The sequence below is a fragment of the Ptychodera flava genome, chromosome 4 (genome assembly GCF_041260155.1).
Source record: "Ptychodera flava strain L36383 chromosome 4, AS_Pfla_20210202, whole genome shotgun sequence".
Classification (NCBI taxonomy): domain Eukaryota; kingdom Metazoa; phylum Hemichordata; class Enteropneusta; family Ptychoderidae; genus Ptychodera; species Ptychodera flava.
Genome location: NC_091931.1, coordinates 27,938,369 through 27,957,494, shown reverse-complemented (window position 1 = coordinate 27,957,494; position 19,126 = coordinate 27,938,369). Strand labels below are relative to the sequence as shown.

At 40.5% G+C, this 19,126-nt stretch overlaps 1 protein-coding gene across 1 annotated transcript in view; it reads left to right on the top strand.

Moving 5' to 3' along the window:
* The window catches only part of LOC139131359 (high affinity nerve growth factor receptor-like), a 29,828-nt gene extending 12,236 nt beyond the window's left edge, over positions 1–17,592 (top strand). The window contains exons 4-11 of the mRNA XM_070697370.1: positions 6,454–6,525; positions 7,685–7,756; positions 9,418–9,489; positions 9,819–9,896; positions 13,807–13,976; positions 14,591–14,947; positions 15,311–16,233; positions 16,843–17,592. Coding sequence (XP_070553471.1) covers positions 6,454–6,525; positions 7,685–7,756; positions 9,418–9,489; positions 9,819–9,896; positions 13,807–13,976; positions 14,591–14,947; positions 15,311–16,233; positions 16,843–17,190 — 2,092 coding nt within the window. The 3' untranslated portion in view covers positions 17,191–17,592. The remainder of the gene's footprint in view (positions 1–6,453; positions 6,526–7,684; positions 7,757–9,417; positions 9,490–9,818; positions 9,897–13,806; positions 13,977–14,590; positions 14,948–15,310; positions 16,234–16,842) is intronic.
* Positions 17,593–19,126: the final 1,534 nt, after the last annotated feature.

Genomic DNA, 19,126 nt, shown 5'->3' with positions numbered 1-19,126 from the left:
AGAGCGCTCAGTAATTATCATTGTTGATGGCAATTGATACTGAATGTAAAACTCATCTGTTGTTTGCTTATGCTGTGTTTTAGTCATAATGGATGAAATAAAAAAACTAGTTGTTTATGTTTGCTCTTACAATACTGTTATTGTGAGATCATATAGAAGAATTGATTTCATCTCCCGTGTATGCCCAGGGAGAGGGAGTACATGCGCGGCTCGGACATCGATACTAAGAGTATAAAAAAGCGTAGGCGAGCTCCATTACTTCGTGACTGATGTTCATAAAGATATTTTATGATGTTCCTGCACAATTACTCATAAAAAGATTGAAACAGCGTTTATAAAGGAGAAAATATGAATGACAATTTTTTTTGCAATTTAATACGTCTAGGATTTTTATCAATCATGTTTACCTCCGACACTATTGCCTGTAAAAGACCCTGTGACTTTTATCGCGACACACAACGAAAATGAATTGTAAGGTGGTCGTTCGTCAAGTTGCGGGTAGAGATGGCTTTTAAAGTCGAAATACCCTGTGAACAAAAGTGGCTGTTGGTCAATGATGGCTGGAGGGTGACCTTGAATAAACTCAATAGGCAAAAGATGTATCTGAGAAAAGACAGCCACGCGAAACAATCCGTTTGTCCCGGTCATCGTCGATTGCGCAGATCTAATGATCGATGCGGGTGCCCTGAATCCCAGCTTTGTTGTAATCTCGCGACAAGTATAACATCACCTTATGTTGTTGTTCCATTTGGCTGTGCGTGAAGTGAATGGAGACAGTAAACATCTGCGCACTTGACTGCTACATTAAAACGTTCTATTTTAGCCGTTTATGCGTTGATAAACTCGCCCGGTCATTTTTGCCCTTTTTAAACGAGAGAGAGAGAGAGAGAGAGAGAGAGAGAGAGAGAGAGAGAGAGAGAGAGAGAGAGAGAGAGAGAGAGAGATTATGAAACAGCAATTTAATGTAGGTAGAACGGTATTAAAAAGTGCTAGAGGGATAAGAAAAATCGCCTTTGTCAGGCACATCGAATCTTAGCACAATTACAGGAATGACCAAGACGTTGATGTGTGTGACTGATATCAGCGACATGCATATTATCCGACAATGATCACGTGACTTGACTCTCACTCAACTAACGGGCGGTCTCAGAGTCATCGCACGGCGAATCGTTTCTCCCCTGTGCCGTCACCCGCAGAGCACCCATCTGTTCAGTATTTCGGCATCTGTTCGTTTCTGACCCAGAAGTCCCATCCCCACTTCCTAATCCACTCCGGAAATCCAATCAAATTTACTCAGGGGGCACCATTAATCAGTAAGTAAGGAAGACATATACCCTTGATCTGACATCTGTCACCGATCTGATCTAAACTGACTCGATTTCCGTTTCCAACTACTCCAGTTGATCATCACTAGCACGAATAGGCAACACATGTTTCGTGTTCAATGAACGCACACCAATGAGGGAGTACTGCCGAATTTGGAATATTTACTTTGATTTTGCTTCAAATTGATGTATGTATATATATATATATATATATATATATATATATATATATATATCTATATTTATATATATATATATATATATATACAAAGTGATAATATGTCTGTCTGAGAATTGCAGATCATGAAACTTACAGATATTATTACAGATAATATAAGTAATGTGAAGTAATATGTGTTCTTATTTATAACGCTCTGCTTTAAGCATCGAGCATTGCAATTTCCCACGAGGACATATATATATATATATATATATATATATATATATATATATATATATATATATATATATATATATACATATATACATACATAAATTGTACGTGACTATGTACATATTGGAGAGAGAGAGAGAGAGAGAGAGAGAGAGAGAGAGAGAGAGAGAGAGAGAGAGAGAGAGAGAGAGATGACTATGACTATGAGACTGAAACTAGGCAAATCATTGCAGTACGCATCTTAATATGTTACAGAAGAACATAAAACATTAAATTGAGTTGTAATAGACTCCTCTTTCTCTCTCTCCTCTCTCTCTCTCTCTCTCTCTCTCTCTCTCTCTCTCTCTCTCTATGTTTTTCTTTAAAAACTCTCTTAAATTCTAAGTGAATACAAATAGCATTTCCGTTTCATTGCTCACTGCCGGTGAAATTAAAGGCAATTATGAAATGGCTATTACCTGTCAGACAGTAGAACTCTAATTCATGTATCCATGGTCAAGCATGAGAGAGGATTACTGACACGTTGATTATGGCATAAACCCTTTTCAATATCTATGATTATGCATTCACAATCTTGACTAGCACACGCATGGTGTATTCAATGGGCATGCGTTACACCGGTACTGGAGTTATGGTTGCTTAACGAGAGTGCGTTCATAGCTTTCCACGAGGTGTACACACGCTCATGTCGCCCATCATCGAGTAATTTTCCCACAGTTAAGTCCAAAAGAGCAACGTACGCACGAGTGTAGTGGAGAAAAAATCGACCAGTTGAGCACGTGTACTTCGCTCTTCGTAGTCGGTCGGTTTACTGGTCGGACCTTGTGTATCTCAAACGGAACACTCGCACGTCGATGAATTACGAGTTTGGTGCCCTTTTGTGAGTGATTTAAAATTATTGAAATGCGAATGAACTATCTGCAGATGTGCAAGTCTTTGGAAGGGAATGAGAAGAAGGAGCGAGCGCCGGACATACCGACTCGACGCGTACTCTGCCCGCGCCCGATTGTCTGGTCACCCGGGTTAGATTCTGAGCGCACGCGAGCAGCGCGGAGCTGGCCGGTCGCTGCCGACGCTCGACGGAGTCATACCGGTGAAAGTGGCTTCGTGGAAGATGCATGTCATACAATTCCCATAAAATGCCAATAATAGAGAGAGGCACGTGTCCTCCGTTGTGCAGACATTTTCCCAGAGGTAATGTACGACATACTGCCGCGTGGCCCTCCCTCCAACTCGACGAGCCAAAAGAGGGATAATCCCCCGTTCCCACGGGATGACTTCCCCCAGCGGAGCGGGGTCTACCTGAAAACGTACAATGTCCCAGCCTCAGTTCGCACGGAGCGTTGCACGGTTCCTCTCGGCCCTCGATCGGTTTGAGGGAGGAGAAGGGAAGGCCGCACTCTTCATCTATTCTAACAGACACGTGTTAGCGTGTCTTTGTTCAAAACGGCCCGGAGGCCTGATACGTTACCGACACCACGACAGCGACACAATGCCGAGGAGTTCAAGCAAAACGCGAAAATCTTTTGGCGATGAAAGAAATTCAGGCAGATGGAGCGCAGTTCGTCTTTAATATTAGCTGAGATGAAAGAAAATAACGCACATTAGGTTAGTCTTACATGAATACTCAATATTCAATAAAGGTAATTCAATTGATAATACTGAAAAAGGCTGGCGCTTGTTCGATTCGTTTCAACCTCCCCTCTATTTTTGAAACCCATGAATGCTACGCAGGGCCAATTGTTGACTACAGTCAAAAAAACAAAACCCATTTAGAAGGTGGTTTATTGTCCTGAATTGGGTTTCGTTCAAAATTTGGTAATTTTGTGCTTATGAAGCGCAGGATGACGACCGCCGTGCTATAGACGACAGTACGGGCCTTCTCTAACACGATACTTCCAACCCCTGCTGCCGTGGATGTTTAGCTCGACACGTGCAAGCGAGTCGTCTTCAACGGCAGGGTCATCGTGGTTTTGCGCAGAGCTCCATCGGAACACTTTAGGTTAACCTCGTCGCGAATCTGACTTGTACTTTGTGAGGCTTTGACCAGGCCAGGCCTGTTAAAACCGTCAATGTAAGCTTCGAAGTCGTTAGAGTTGAACAGATCGCACTTAAACTAGTAGACCTAGGCTCGATTCAGAAGGATATAGAGGCGACCCTTTGTTCTTTCCTGTTGAGGACAAGAAAAATAAAACAAACAATGAAGGTCTGTCCTCACAAGTCCCTTCTGACAAATATACATGAGATATTAAAAAAAACGTCTGCCGATGATTACGAAAGTCTAGCCTCTCTTAAGGTTGCGTGCACCCCGGGGACAGATATTTGGACTCTCACATTTTTTTACAATTTTTTTTCTGCTATACCACTTCTTGGGCGCTCATTTCAAAGCTGTTGGAGTAAAAAAAAATCATTGTCTCAGTTTTTCGAATATCTGAAATTTAATTTCCCCCAGTGAGTTAACACAGGGTTGGCCGGCCATTTTGTATTGAAAAAAATGGTAAATATTAGGTAATTTGTTTCTCCAGTAGCAAATATTTATTCTTGATTTGGTAAGAGAATGGTTGAAAGTTTCATTGAGGAACATTTCAGCAAAAATATAAGTCTTTCATTTTCGAGGCGCGTATATACGTACTACCTTATGTAATGAATGTTATGAAGGAACGATGTAGTCGGCTATGCACGCCGCTTCGCCCAGGGGCTATGCCAGATACCCGATATTGCAGAAATAGCTTTAACATTCTAAAAACTGCAATGTATATGCCGTTGAAGGTACAAATAACATTACTAAAAGTAAAACGTAAACGAGGGGGAGCGATTGCCTCCGCATGAATTGTCATTCAAGAAATGGAAGGGGCCGTATAGACAATTACCAGTGAATAGAAATTGATTAACGGTCATCATCATCCTTTACTTCTCTTAGTCCCCGCCGTTCCACGACTTTGGTGTGATTACAAATGATATGATTAAGAAACAGATGGTCATTCGTTTTCACAGTTTCCTTTCAGAATAAAATAAGAGAAACTGATTTCCCCACAGTTAGAAAGAAGCTTTTGTGTTATTGTTGACCCCGTCTCAGGATTGCGCAATGCAAGAAAAAATAGTCTGAAACAAGCTCTTGTGTTATTGGTGACCCCCTGTCTCATCAGAGCGCCAAACATGTGTACCACATTCGAGGGATTGCCCAATTCAAGAAAAAAATAGGAATTTGTGAAAGAGACATCATGCAACTTAACCCGAACTAGTGTCGATTTCTCAATGGCGCATGTTATTTAAATCTGGCAACGTGATCGTATGTTTTGCCTGAGGTAGTTCGCGCTTCGAAATCGAAAGACCTAAATTTTTTCAAACTTTCCATAGATTAACTTTAAACCATTATCTTTTAAAATCAAGAATAAAAATCAGGGGTCACTGTGCAAAATATGGTACTGGAGAAACAATTAACTCAATATTTCCCAACACTTTAAATTCAAAATGGCCGTCATCCTTGTTATGTGATTAACTGGACTGGGAATAGTAAATTTTTCGGTTTTCACAAAAATACGCAGGTCATAACTTTGTACACTTCATAAGCTTTGCAATGAGCCCCTTCAAGTGGTAGGACCAGAAAAGTATTGTAAAAGTCTGAGTTTCCGAATATCTGTCCCGGGGGGCATTCTACCACAATGCGGAAAATAGATAAATATTTACAAAAATGATCATGATCGTTCATCATACATCAAGTTAAGTGACTCGAGGAACAGTATATTTACTCAAAAGTCTGTCCATCAACATGTAAGACCATCTAAAGCTTTGACTTGTATGTTTTGAGAGTTGCAGGAAAATTTGATAAACGAGACCATGGGACTATATTTTTCGTTGACTACAAAGTCCGTAAAACATATTAAATGTTTTGAAATACATTGTCCGCCAGTTCAAAGTTTATTATGCCGTGGCGAATATTCCATTTTGATTCGTATAAGAGATTCCGATGATATATTGGTAGCATGACATTCAACGACCTTTACATAATTAAAAAAAGTGTACTTCAGATCGTATCGTCAAACGTCCTCGGCTATCTATTGCCTTCGTCAGTTGCATGGTCTAGCAGGCAAAAACTAACCCACGTCTCAATTGTACTTTCACCACCAGCAGAGAAAATGTTGACCCACTCCAAAGAGTGTGCCTATTTATCACTGAGAAAGGTTATTGGAAACCGTGCACCCCTATAGCCCACTTCATGATGCCATTCAGTATTTCGAGATATTTAAACAGCATCCCTTGACTCTTCACGATTGTTGTTTACCACCCCCCCTTGCAAAGCGAGTGATGTAAGCGACCTGTAGGGAAATTCAAAAGGCTTTTTGGAGTTACTTCTGTACTGTAGAGCTATACAAGTAGCTCTCTGGACAATCTAAGTGGGCAGAGTGGCTCGAATGCAAATATCACTCCTCAAAGAGTCTCTCGCAGCAGGAGAGAGAAGCTCAATGCGTGTTTATCAGAATCTATAATTTGTGTCAAACCAAACCGAACTGTTGGTCATCGTTTATTGATATGAATTATGTATATCTTGCCGTATGGTAGGACTCTCGACACTCGGATACTCATTATTCAATGATAAGTTTATCATGAGGTCACCCTAGTCATCCCACGTATGATAATTATCTACCGACAGAAATGCAGGATACCTGCTGCATTCGATTATGCATTCCTCCTGAACTTAAATTTGTTAATCTTTTCCCCGCTTCTTTCTTGCAGTGACCTTAGCAACAACGAAATAAACAGAATAGACAACGGCGTTTTTGCGTCTTTACAGAATCTAGAGTCATTGTAAGTAGCCTGCCTAATCTAAAATATTTTGTCTTTTTTTTTTCCTTTTCTTGCCCAATGCGTTTTCCTTAACATTACAAGAGAAGCACCTACACCAAACATTGGGGATTCACTATAAAAGTTTTCATCTCAACAATAGCTCTGGGCGGTAGGCTTTGCACAGTGTCGGAGAAACAGACATTTCCTTCCAGCACAATGACGGGATGACCTTAGTGCCGTTCACGGGGCACATAAGGTCACGCGACCAGCTGTTTTGAACTTCTTCCACAATACTCGCCTCAAGACCGGATTACTCAGCCGTTGGTGCGTGATACCATTGCGCAAGTGTTAAACGGTTGTCATACAACAACTAACAACTTCCCAAGTGTCGGAACGTAGTTCACGCATGGTCAAGTGCGAGTCCGTTTCATGAACTGTGTTAAATATTAAAGCAAAGTTTGTTTGCCATGAGGCAACATTGTCATCAGAATCCATCCGCCACTCTGTTTATAGTGATCTTGGTAGACGGCCAAGCAAAACACGTTGTGTCAAAGTTGACGATTCTGGTCTTTGCATCGTGAAGCTACAAAGAGGGCCCTCTCTAGAGTACCGTGTTTATAAGAGTACAAAAGAAGGCATTTTTGTTTAGGCGAACGTGACAACTGGGTTTTAAATATCATCGCAAGTAACTCATTTACTTTAACACTAATGCATCTTTTTGACTGGAGATTTCTCACATATGAGCGTTATTACCGCAAAGCTGACTAGCAAGGACTAAACTAATGTATTGAAAAGTGTGCGTGTGAATAGAAAACTACTAATAACAAGTTGAGAAACTACATTTAGAAACTGTAAATGGAAAAAAAAAGGAATCATGACAGGAATGCGTTAGGTAATAAATTAATGATGAGTTAGACTGCAGTAGAATTGGTAGCCATGTTTTTGGTGAAGTCAGTAAAGCGTGATTCACAGCATGGCTCGCAGCTCCAATATACACATGGTCGATAGGAGCTATTTTAAATCCCATTAGCTTTACATTAGCCTGACTGACTCTCACGCTGGTAGTGACATTGCAGTGAGAATGTGGCTTTGCTCTCATCTTCCCGAGACCACTCCTCTTGGAGTCTGTCACAATACTGGTAAAAACTTTCTCACTTTCAAATTTCCCCAACGCTTACAGATATTTAGAAAGAAACAACATAAACTGGTTGGACAGAGGTGCCTTCAAGGGTTTGACCCGGCTACGTCATCTGTGAGTATCTCATCCCTTATCCTTTTCTGACTGTTGGCGGCGCTGTACATTATTGAACAAAATACCATGGTCGATGTTAAGGTATACTGTCACTGTTCCAATTTTGCCACTGTTACCATGGAAAGAGAAAATCTAACCAATCACAGATTTTAAGCGGGTGGCCGCTTTTTAAAAACAGCGCCCTCACATGGGCATTTTTAATACCAAGGAACGCCCCTTTGACCATATATGGGCATATTCAGATTACAGGTGACTGTAAACCTTTAATGATTCAAGCTACGCATCATAGGGTTTGTCAGAATGCCCACATGGCATTGCGCATTTTTCGCGTTCCAAAATTTCACATTTTCCCCTGAGTTTTACATTGTATGCTTGCTATTTCCCCCAAATTTCGCATTCTTCATTTGATAGCCTTCTTTCCCCAAATGCAGCGCAACTGCCATCTTTTTTGTAGAGCAATTTTTGCCCTGCAGTAATTTCATTTTCATATTCGATCCCCCCTTTCCCGAGATCTTATGATCGGACCCTTATTAGGAATTTTTCTTTCACACCAGTCGACCGCATTACCTAGTAAGACACTTACAAAGCAAATCTAAAGATGAGAGTCTGAGCTCGAACAGTATCTGATCGACAGCAACATATAGAGCTGCCAAGTGTGCCAACTAAAATGACAGTTGTCACGGCGGAACGCTCGGCGAAGACACGTGCCCTCATTCATCGTGAGACCAACACTTTGTAGGGCTGCGCATGCCCCATGTAACTGAGCTCCAGACAACATGAATGCGTATTACAAAGGAAACTATTAATTAACGGTTCTCAATCGCCGATGATAGCCCCATACAGCGGCTCGTGTGAGATATTTGGTCAATAATACACACCCTTCATAAAAATCAGAACGTTTTCCTGCAGCTGTGAGTTACCGATATCGTAATTAGTTCCCCATTCATTGATATTTTTAAGGCATTATTTACTTTCCCTGTATTATTTAACGTATAATGGAGAATATTAGAGGAAATATTATATCAGACGCGGTGCGATAACTTATTTTCCTGAAGGATTTTCTTTTTGGGACTGTTTTTCGATGAGATTCTCAGACCAAGGATATTTGCGCTATCTTGCTTGAATTGGCCACGGCCAGTCCTTGCAAACCGACCCGGTCCCAGACCAAAGCCTCAGATTGAACATTATTTTATTAAGGAAGAAAGGGCCTCGAAAGTGAAAGTCTTCAACTTTTGATAAAACTTTCCTAAGGGAAACTTTCAACCATTCTCTTACCAAATCAACAATAAAAATCGGGGGTCATCGTGCAAACTTTGGAACTAGCGAAACAAATTGCCCAAGATTTCGCGCTACTTTAAAATTAAAATGGCCGCCATCCCTGTGTTAACTTTATGGGGGAAATTTAATTTCTGATTTTTTTGAAAACTAAGACGGTGAAAGACCTTGCTCTGAGCTTTGTAATGAGCCCCCATGCACAAGTGGTAAATCAGAAAAGAATTGTAGAAATTTGAAAGTCCGAAATATCTGTCCCCAAAGCGCGTTCGACCTTAAGTTCTCTGCTTCAAGTATTTGTACCGTCGGACAGGAGCGTGCTTTATGATTTCAATAAATTCGATCCGATTCAAGTTGACACACTTTGCTCTTTGCTTTCTATATTTCAGATATTTGGATCATAACAGCGTGTCTTTTCTTCCGATTGGTTTATTTTCCCAACTGCCATACCTGCATGAATTGTAAGTAGTTTTTAATTTTGCCCCTCTTTTAGCCATCATGGCGCTTGTTTCAAACAACTCAAGTGATTACTATTGGTTCATTTATGACTGTTACTTTCTTATTCGTAAAAAGGCGACATACACCCACTTTAATCTTTGACAGTTGCATGAAGGAACAGAGATACTCCTGTCATGATCACAGTGTCTGCCATCGGTGACAAGACGAGCGCCTCGCTTAAATCCTTCCTTCTCGTAAGACTCACCCTAACGGGGAAAAAAGGCGGGAGAATTCGATGACAGAGCGAAGAGCGTTGTCTCTGACACTAACGTATCTTCCTACTTTTTTTCAGACGCTTGAATAATAACAGATTGCATGACGTTGCAAGACACACTGCCGATGAACTATCTAGAACTGCCGTTAAACTGATGTACGTATGAATTCCTCTTATACACAGTCTGTGCTTTCCCCACACACTGATCGATGATATAGTATATTTCATTGTGGCCAGCCATGGAATTATGGTGTCCAATCCATGCCAAAATTACTACTTGATTTTGCAACACAACATGCCATTCCGAATTCTATTTTACAATTCAACATGCTATTTCACAACTCAACATGCTATTTGACAACACATCATGGACTTCCAAATCCTATTTTACAACTCAACATGCTCTTCCCAATTTCATTTGACAATTCAACATGCTATTTCACAACTCAACATGCTATTTGACAACACATCATGGACTTCCAAATCCTATTTTACAACTCAACATGCTTTTCCCAATTTCATTTGACAACACATCATGGACTTCCAAATCCTATTTTACAACTCAACATGCTCTTCATTTGACAATTCAACATGCTATTTCACAACTCAACATGCTATTTGACAACACATCATGGACTTCCAAATCCTATTTTACAACTCAACATGCTCTTCATTTGACAATTCAACATGCTATTTCACAACTCAACATGCTATTTGACAACACATCATGGACTTCCAAATCCTATTTTACAACTCAACATCCCATTCTAAAGCTAGCTCTGCGGAGCAGGGCAGTGTTACTGGCTATCGAACAAGATTCAAAATGGCGGACGCGAAATGGTCCCCTCGCACAGAGAGAGAAATGCGAACTTTGCACAAGTCTAAAAACGCAGCTTAGTACATTGTGTATCTAAACAAATGAGCGTGCTCGAAAACTAGGATCGATCACGATTATAATTATAAATAAAATTGCCTGTTTTTGGAAAAGAAACTGCGCGCTGCAATCAGCAGTTTTGTCTATTGTGCACCGTGCGTGGGAGGCTTATCGTGAAAGACCGAGATTTACTATATGGCGCATCTGATATGGTCCCATCGCATAGAGAGATGAAAATAGGCTTTGTCTAAGTTCAAAAGCACAGCTTAGCTCATCGTGCATCTAGACAAGTTGAGCGTGCTCAAAATAGGAGATCGATCACGATTTGGGTGAAAAAAAACGATTGTTTTCGGTGAGAAACTGCGTGTTGCAACCAGTGGTTGGTTTTGCCTATGGCGGTCAGCAGGGCTGTGGTGGGAGGCCTTTAGCCGGCAAGGGGTGGACCATTGGGAGTGGAAAATTTTCGAAAAAAAAATTCCCCACAAATTTCAATAAAAATAATCAGCCAAAGAAACTTGAGAAAAACAGATGACGCACTTAGGTAAAAGGAAAAAAAAATCCGTCAAAATTCTGAAACATTTTTATTTTACTCTGCATCAGATATACTATGATTCTTTGGCCAAGAAAGGGGGGGGGGGGAAGGGAAGATCTGAAGGGTATAATCGTGGCCAGTAAATGAAGTAACTTTTTTTATTTTATAACTTTTTGTTTGTTCATCATATGTTTTTCTTTCACTGAAGTTTGGCATCGTAAAGTAATTCGAGATATAAGATAATATAAAAATCATATCTGTGATATCGATTGTTAACAACTGTATTGTGGGTCTTTACACTATGATTAATTAACAAGAATTCAACAATTCAGGCAGCTTGTATCGGTACATAAAATGGGAAATATTCACCAACCATATGACAAACAATCACTTTCTTTGTATTTCACTATTCAACGAAACTGATTTCCATTGTAATGTTTAAACTTTATTTTACAATTAAACATTACAAATCCGTATTTTTCTTTTCAAAATTTCATTTGTACACTTGTCTTGACGGTTGAATACCGTGCGTGTGAAATGCAATAGTGCAGAAGAATACGGATAGCGACATTACAGCGACCTCTATCGGTTGTTATCCACAAGTCTTTCTCGCGAAGTCCGTTCCAACAGAGCTTTGACCCTTGTCTGGCCCCATATTCGTATTTTACATCTCCGCTTACTGAGGCTTAGTTGTCAGTTGTCATGGCTGCTCGCTACTTATGATAATCATTGAAATGAATCGTTCACGTAACACAGCCTTCATCAGGCAGACCATCACAGAGAAAATACAGCTATTGGAAGAGAGTTAGAAAGTACCGATCATGAGTATGATGGGCTACACCGAAGAATGGTAACACTGCTCCGGCTTGTTGTTGTTCTGAACGGCACTGGTCATGGTATCATAAATGATGATGTAGTGACCAATCTCCAGCAAGCTGAGTATGAAATATCTCAATTGCAAGCCTGTGTATATGACGAGGGATATTATGTGGAATTAGAAAGAAAAGCGAAACCGTCAAGACAAGTGTACAAATGAAATTTTGAAAAGAAAAATACGGATTTGTAATGTTTAATTGTAAAATAAAGTTTAAACATTACAATGGAAATCAGTTTCGTTGAATAGTGAAATACAAAGAAAGTGATTGTTTGTCATATGGTTGGTGAATATTTCCCATTTTATGTACCGATGCAAGCTGCCTGAATTGTTGAATTCTTGTTAATTAATCATAGTGTAAAGACCCACAATACAGTTGTTAACAATCGATATCACAGATATGATTTTTATATTATCTTATATCTCGAATTACTTTACGATGCCAAACTTCAGTGAAAGAAAAACATATGATGAACAAAACAAAAAGTTATAAAATAAAAAAGTTACTTCATTTACTGGCCACGATTATACCCTTCAGATCTCCCCTTCCCCCCCCCTTTCTTGGCCAAAGAATCATAGTATATCTGATGCAGACTAAAATAAAAATGTTTCAGAATTTTGACGGATTTTTTTTTTTTTTACCTAAGTGCGTCATCTGTTTTTCTCAAGTTTCTTTGGCTGATTATTTTTATTGAAATTTTGGGGAATTTTTTTTTCGAAAATTTTCCACTCCCCAATGGTCCACCCCTTGCCGGCTAAAGGCCTCCCACCACAGCCCTGCTGACCGCCATAGGCAAAACCAACCACTGGTTGCAACACGCAGTTTCTCCACCGAAAACAATCGGTTTTTTTTCACCCAAAATCGTGATCGATCTCCTATTTTGAGCACGCTCAACTCTTGTCTAGATGCACGATGAGCTAAGCTGTGCTTTTGAACTTAGACAAAGCCTATTTTCATCTCTCTATGCGATGGGACCATATCAGATGCGCCATATAGTAAATCTCGGTCTTTCACGATAAGCCTCCCACGCACGGTGCACAATAGACAAAACTGCTGATTGCAGCGCGCAGTTTCTTTTCCAAAAACAGGCAATTTTTAATTTATAATCGTGATCGATCCTAGTTTTCGAGCACGCTCATTTTGTTTAGATACACAATGTACTAAGCTGCGTTTTTAGACTTGTGCAAAGTTCGCATTTCTCTCTCTGTGCGAGGGGACCATTTCGCGTCCGCCATTTTGAATCTTGTTCGATAGCCAGTAACACTGCCCTGCTCCGCAGAGCTAGCTTTAGAATGGGATGTTGAATTGTGAAATAGGATTTGGAAGTCCATGATGTGTTGTCAAATAGCATGTTGAGTTGTGAAATAGCATGTTGAATTGTCAAATGAAGAGCATGTTGAGTTGTAAAATAGGATTTGGAAGTCCATGATGTGTTGTCAAATAGCATGTTGAGTTGTGAAATAGCATGTTGAATTGTCAAATGAAATGGGAAGAGCATGTTGAGTTGTAAAATAGGATTTGGAAGTCAATGATGTGTTGTCAAATAGCATGTTGAGTTGTGAAATAGCATGTTGAATTGTAAAATAGAATTCGGAATGGCATGTTGTGTTGTAAAATCAAAGTAGTAATTTTGGCATGGATTGGACACCATAATGGAATAGTAGTCAACAAATGTTTGTATCTAAGACGATATCTGCAAATTGTGTTTACTGTTTCTCGCTACGTCTAGTCGCAATTGGAACGTAATGGTAATAGCACTCATTTTTGACGTCTGTTTCTCAACAGTTCTTTAGACCACAATCCACTGCAGTGCAACTGTGACTTGCTACAATTCGTGGATTGGCTGAAAGGAACGGACGATGTGTTACTACTCAAACAGGCAACTGTCAAGTGCACGAACCAGGACGACGTTAGGCGAACGGTCACTGAGCTCACCAAGCATGACGTGAGATGTGGTATGTAGGCGAACTAATCCCTTATAATTACATTGCAGTACAAGCTCTAGTCTCCTTAGAACTTTTAAAACTGTTTTTTTTATTTATAAATTCAGTTTCCTCCTACTTTAAAAATCCTATTGAAATGCCAAACGTCAATCTTTGTCAACACACCCTGTAAGTGTTTGATGTGTACTGTTACAGTTGACAACGAAATATCCGTTCGGATAAGATTTCTTGCGTCAACAATGACACAACTTATTTATAAACAATAAGCAATGTTGGCATGGCTACTACTATGTATATGCATTTCAACATAATTTAGATTAAAAAATAATGTGTACCATGTTTTATAGAGCAAAAAGACGGATATCTTCATGAAAGCGGCATTTATTTTCCCACCAAAATGCAAAATACATTCTAGATGCTTTAAATGTTTGCCATTTATAAAAGCAAAGAACTATCATTTTCATTAAATCTGAGAACCTATCGAACTATCAGGCCAAGGAGCCCTGATGTGGACCATTCAATTCAACGGAGAAGGGGATAATATCGAAATATCACTGCCATCTTCTCAGGAAATTATAGTGTGAAGAGCAATATAATTGTATTTTTTTGTCTCATTTCATTTGCAGCTCCCTCCATGAAGCCAGAAATTTTACTCATAGAGACAAGGTCATGTGACAGTGTCCGACTGCATTGGTCATACTCTACACTAAGTTTGTTCAACGAGGGCAAAGTCCCGCCGCCGACGTCCATGGCATACGCAGGCGAAAGCCGGTCAGTCCCAGAATTCAATATCATGATAAAGACAGTCGACTCTCGCGAGTCATCTCCCCTCCCCCGCGTTACCATGGAAACGTCATCTACAGCGACCATTGAAGGGCTGAGAGCTCTGGACGAGTACCAGTTCACGATCCAAGCCTTGAACGAGGTGGGACGAGGACCCTTCAGCAAGGAGCATAACTACAGGATTTCGTCTTATAAATTAGGTGAGGAATATGCCGCAACGGTCACGTATGGACCATAGCGTAAGAAACTTTAAAGGTAAAGTTTCACTTTTTTTCTGAAGTGTCATTTAACAATCCTCGTCGATGTCAAAATGTCTTCGTGAAATGTAACATTTTGATCAATCGTTTTATTTCCTTCGACATTCCCTCCACTCTTCACGTAGATGCAGTCCAGTCAATTTCACGTCGGGATGAACGCCGTCAGCGAAGCACATGTGTAAACTTACACTTATTTTATGAGACGATAAATTTGCTCCACTATACCAGATTTATGAAAATTTGCAGCGATATAGTGATCTGTTGTTTCAAATGCACCAACCTGACTTGTTGTTTTTCTCCATTCAGATGGCAAGATTATTTCATGTCTTACCGGAGAAGAGGAGACAGGTAGCATGGACTCGAATCCCGCGGGTAGTGGCGGGAAAGGACATGGCGAAGGAAGCAAGAACCATGGCGGAAGTGACGACAGTAGTCAAAGCAGTCTGCTTATCATCATCATTTCTTCCGCCGTCGGCGCCATAGTGATGATTGCTGCCATTGTCACGTTGCTGTGTAAAGTGTGGTTACCCAGGAGGGATATTTTGGCGCCTTTTCAGGCGGTCAAGTTCAGTAAATTCATCCCCGTGCCAAAAAATCAAGACCCCGAGATAGCGTCCTCATCTGTTGACAGCGTCTGCAAGTACAACTATCCGAAGCCGAGTGAGGACGTTCCCGCTGTTCGAATATTGACAGAAGTTCCCCGAAAGAAGGTGAAGTTTGTGAGAAATTTACACGCAGGTGGATTCGGGAGACTATATTTGGCGGGACTCGAAAGCCTGTTTCCGGGACATCCTCCAGCCATCGCCATGGTGAAGGAGTTGCAACTGGATGCCACTGAGCATGCGCGGCAATCGTTTGATGGACAGGTGTCGGCCATGTGTGAATTCGAGCATCCAAATGTGTTGGAAATGCTCGGCGTTATAACCATCGGGCAGCCTCTGTCAATCATCTTCGAGTACGCCGAGTATGGAGACCTCAAACAATTTCTCGCGGCTCGCTCACCATCCGCGGAGAAGGGCGCCACCAAACTGCAGCCCCCATCGCAGATCCACCGTAACAAACTTGTTGACATTGCAACGCAAGTGGCATGCGCTATGTCCTATCTTGCGTCCAATGATTTTGTTCATCGTGACTTAGCTACCAGAAACTGTATGGTTACCGGAGACCTGTCAATCAAAGTGGCTGACTTAGGAATAGCGAGCGAACTGTACCCTCAGGATTACACGAAAGTAAGTGCTATGGGGTTTTTACTGCCCACGTTGCAACTGCCCAACGTTGCATTGAGTCTATTTCTGTCGGGTAGTTTTTTGGCCACGAACTTTCTTCGGTTATTCGACTATATTCCAAAGAGTGAAAAGATCGATATGAAAATTAAGCATATGGCTTTTGTCCAGCACTGTAAGCTTAATTCAATGTTCTGTTGCATGTGTTCGTTTTGATAATTTTCACCCAACACTCATAAACAGACTTCTTTTTAGTAATATTTATGCGAATCAATATTTCATTGCTAATCCAACTTAACAGTACTACATCTCTGATGTACTGACCATATTTTGCCTTGGTAAGATCATTCTAAAAAATATTTATTTTAATACTGTTGCAAACACATCCGTTTGATGATTCTTAAATAATATTTTCCAAATGACATGAACACAGAAAATGTTCCATCATGTAAATCTAGCATAGTTTATCTAGGTGAGCAACATTAATGGTTCACATTTTTACCATCATATGCATTACATATAAAAATTGAGTCAGTTAGCAAAACAGCTTCCGAAGAAATACTCCTATATTTTCACAATTTACTGACTGCCGTGTCTCTCTCTATTTTTTTGCAGATCGGACGCAAAATGCTTCCGATTCGTTGGATGGCCCCCGAAACGTTGGAAAAGATGGTCTACACGACGGAGAGCGACGTTTGGTCCTACGGAGTGACTCTGTGGGAGATTTTCTCGTACGGAGCGCTCCCTTACAGTCACCTTGACGACGAGCAAGTTGTCGACGTCGTTTTGAAAGGCACGAATCTTCAAGCGCCCGTTGACTTCCCCTCGAAGGTACTCGATGTCATGCTGAGCTGCTGGAAACTTGATCCCCACGAGAGGGCGACATTCAATAAAATTCACAGCAGCCTATCAAATTGCTGTCTGACACCGTCACATTCAGCTATCCCAGTTGTCCCAAAGTGAGGTTCACGTTGCATGGTCGCATCCTCAAGAAATGACGAACTTTACTATGTGCAGAATTTAGGACATGGACGCAATTTTTGCCATTCCCGTGAAGTGTTCATGTGCAAACACGCATTCTTCGTCTCATCGCCGTCGACGGGTCTCTCTGCCCTACTACCTACTCGATGACGGCCCCCTGTGTGACAGTTGCATTAATAGGGGAATCGTGAGGTATCTCTGTGTGGAATTCAAACAGTCGGGTTGGGGACTTGGAGTTTACATTGAAGATCCATATTTTTATAAGACAGATTTGAACAATATTTATTTATATCTGTTTAAAGGAAGGAAACATTCCATTGTTTGTGAAGTTTATTTTCAATTTTAATAAATTTGTGCTGCCTGTCATTGCAGTATTCAAACGTATCAATGAAATCATATTCGCTTAACCACTGAGTATTACTGCGATATACAAAACATCAAACCAACAGCCTCGATTCTCCGAGGCGCAGGCACCCTGTCAGAAAAGTTACTTTACCCAGACACTTACCTGGAGTGTTAAACGGCTACGTTTTGCCGCCAAACTGACCGAATGTTTTCCCCTGAATAAGATCTACCCCTATTTCGAGATACCCCGGATGACACAAGGATTGCCAGTTTGATGGTGACAAAGGACACGCACGCACAAGCGTTTGGCGGAGAAAATAGAAAACTTAGGCGACTGAGTGCATACGGAGACAAACTTACAAGCTTTATCGCGTCCAAAAGCTTGACTTTTTTCGCGAGAGTTGGCAGAGCGGGCAAATTTTCTCGCGAATGTCACGCTTATTCCAGTCTTAAATCACGTAAATATGTCTCCCTTTTTGCGAAAGCAGCAAAAGTTCAAAAATGTTTCACGGTTTTTCCCCGTGCAAACATTTTTTATGTCATTCTTTCAGGATCTAATGGCTGTTGGTGATAACTCGATCCAATTTTTTACGAGTGGCATTCCTCATCTATTACCCAAGCCTTTGAGCGCGTCTTGCAATATTTATCCTTTAGACACGCCACTATCCATAAGTTCTTTCACCAGGACGAGTACGCACTCCAGTCTCGCTGTTTGATGTAGCCTTTGTCAAACTCACACTCGAAGCTATCTTGAAAAATAAAACTACCAGTTCAAAGTTACGCCATGAAATGTTGAACTTCCAAACCATGATACACCCGTTCAGTCCAAAAGATTCATTATCGACTCTTTCCTTTTATTTCCAATAAAAATACGTCATCTCGACTAGGTGTAATTTCATTACAGTGCCTTTGTCTTATAGAAAAAATAATCTTTTTTTAAAAGTATTATTTACATTTCTGGAAGCTAAATCTAAAGTGGTATGCACTGTTCTAAGTTTTTATAACAAAAAGAGTACATTAAGGTAGTATGCGCTGCGAAACTGAACTTTTGTCCAAACTTTCCTCAAGGAAGCGTTCAACCATTCTGTTCCTAAATTAAGGATATCCATCGTCACCGCGCACAGTTTGGTTCTAGAGTAACAAATTACCTGATATTTACCAATATTTGAAATTCAAAATGGCGGCCATCCATGGATAGAAAAAATAAAATTTCCCAAACAAGCGGTACATTAGAAAAGTAATGAACAAATTTTAGAGTCCGAGTATAAGTCCTCGAGGCGCATTCTACCTTAATTGAGCAGACATTTCGTCCGAAGATGAAACGCCACGATCTGGCTTAAGTCTACCTCAGTTCGTAATTTTATATCTAGTGAGGTGGTGGAATTACTGATTGCCTACCCAAACTTCTGATATAATACAAAGTCCATTCTATTTTCTCTAATTTGAACGCTAGATTGAATTGTGGGTTTGGGTCTCTAGAAAATCAGAGCATGAAAAAGATTGTCAATTTCAGCAACAGCGAGCACTGTGTCATCTCGACAACAGCATCTATTGGACGGAAAGACTGTTTATT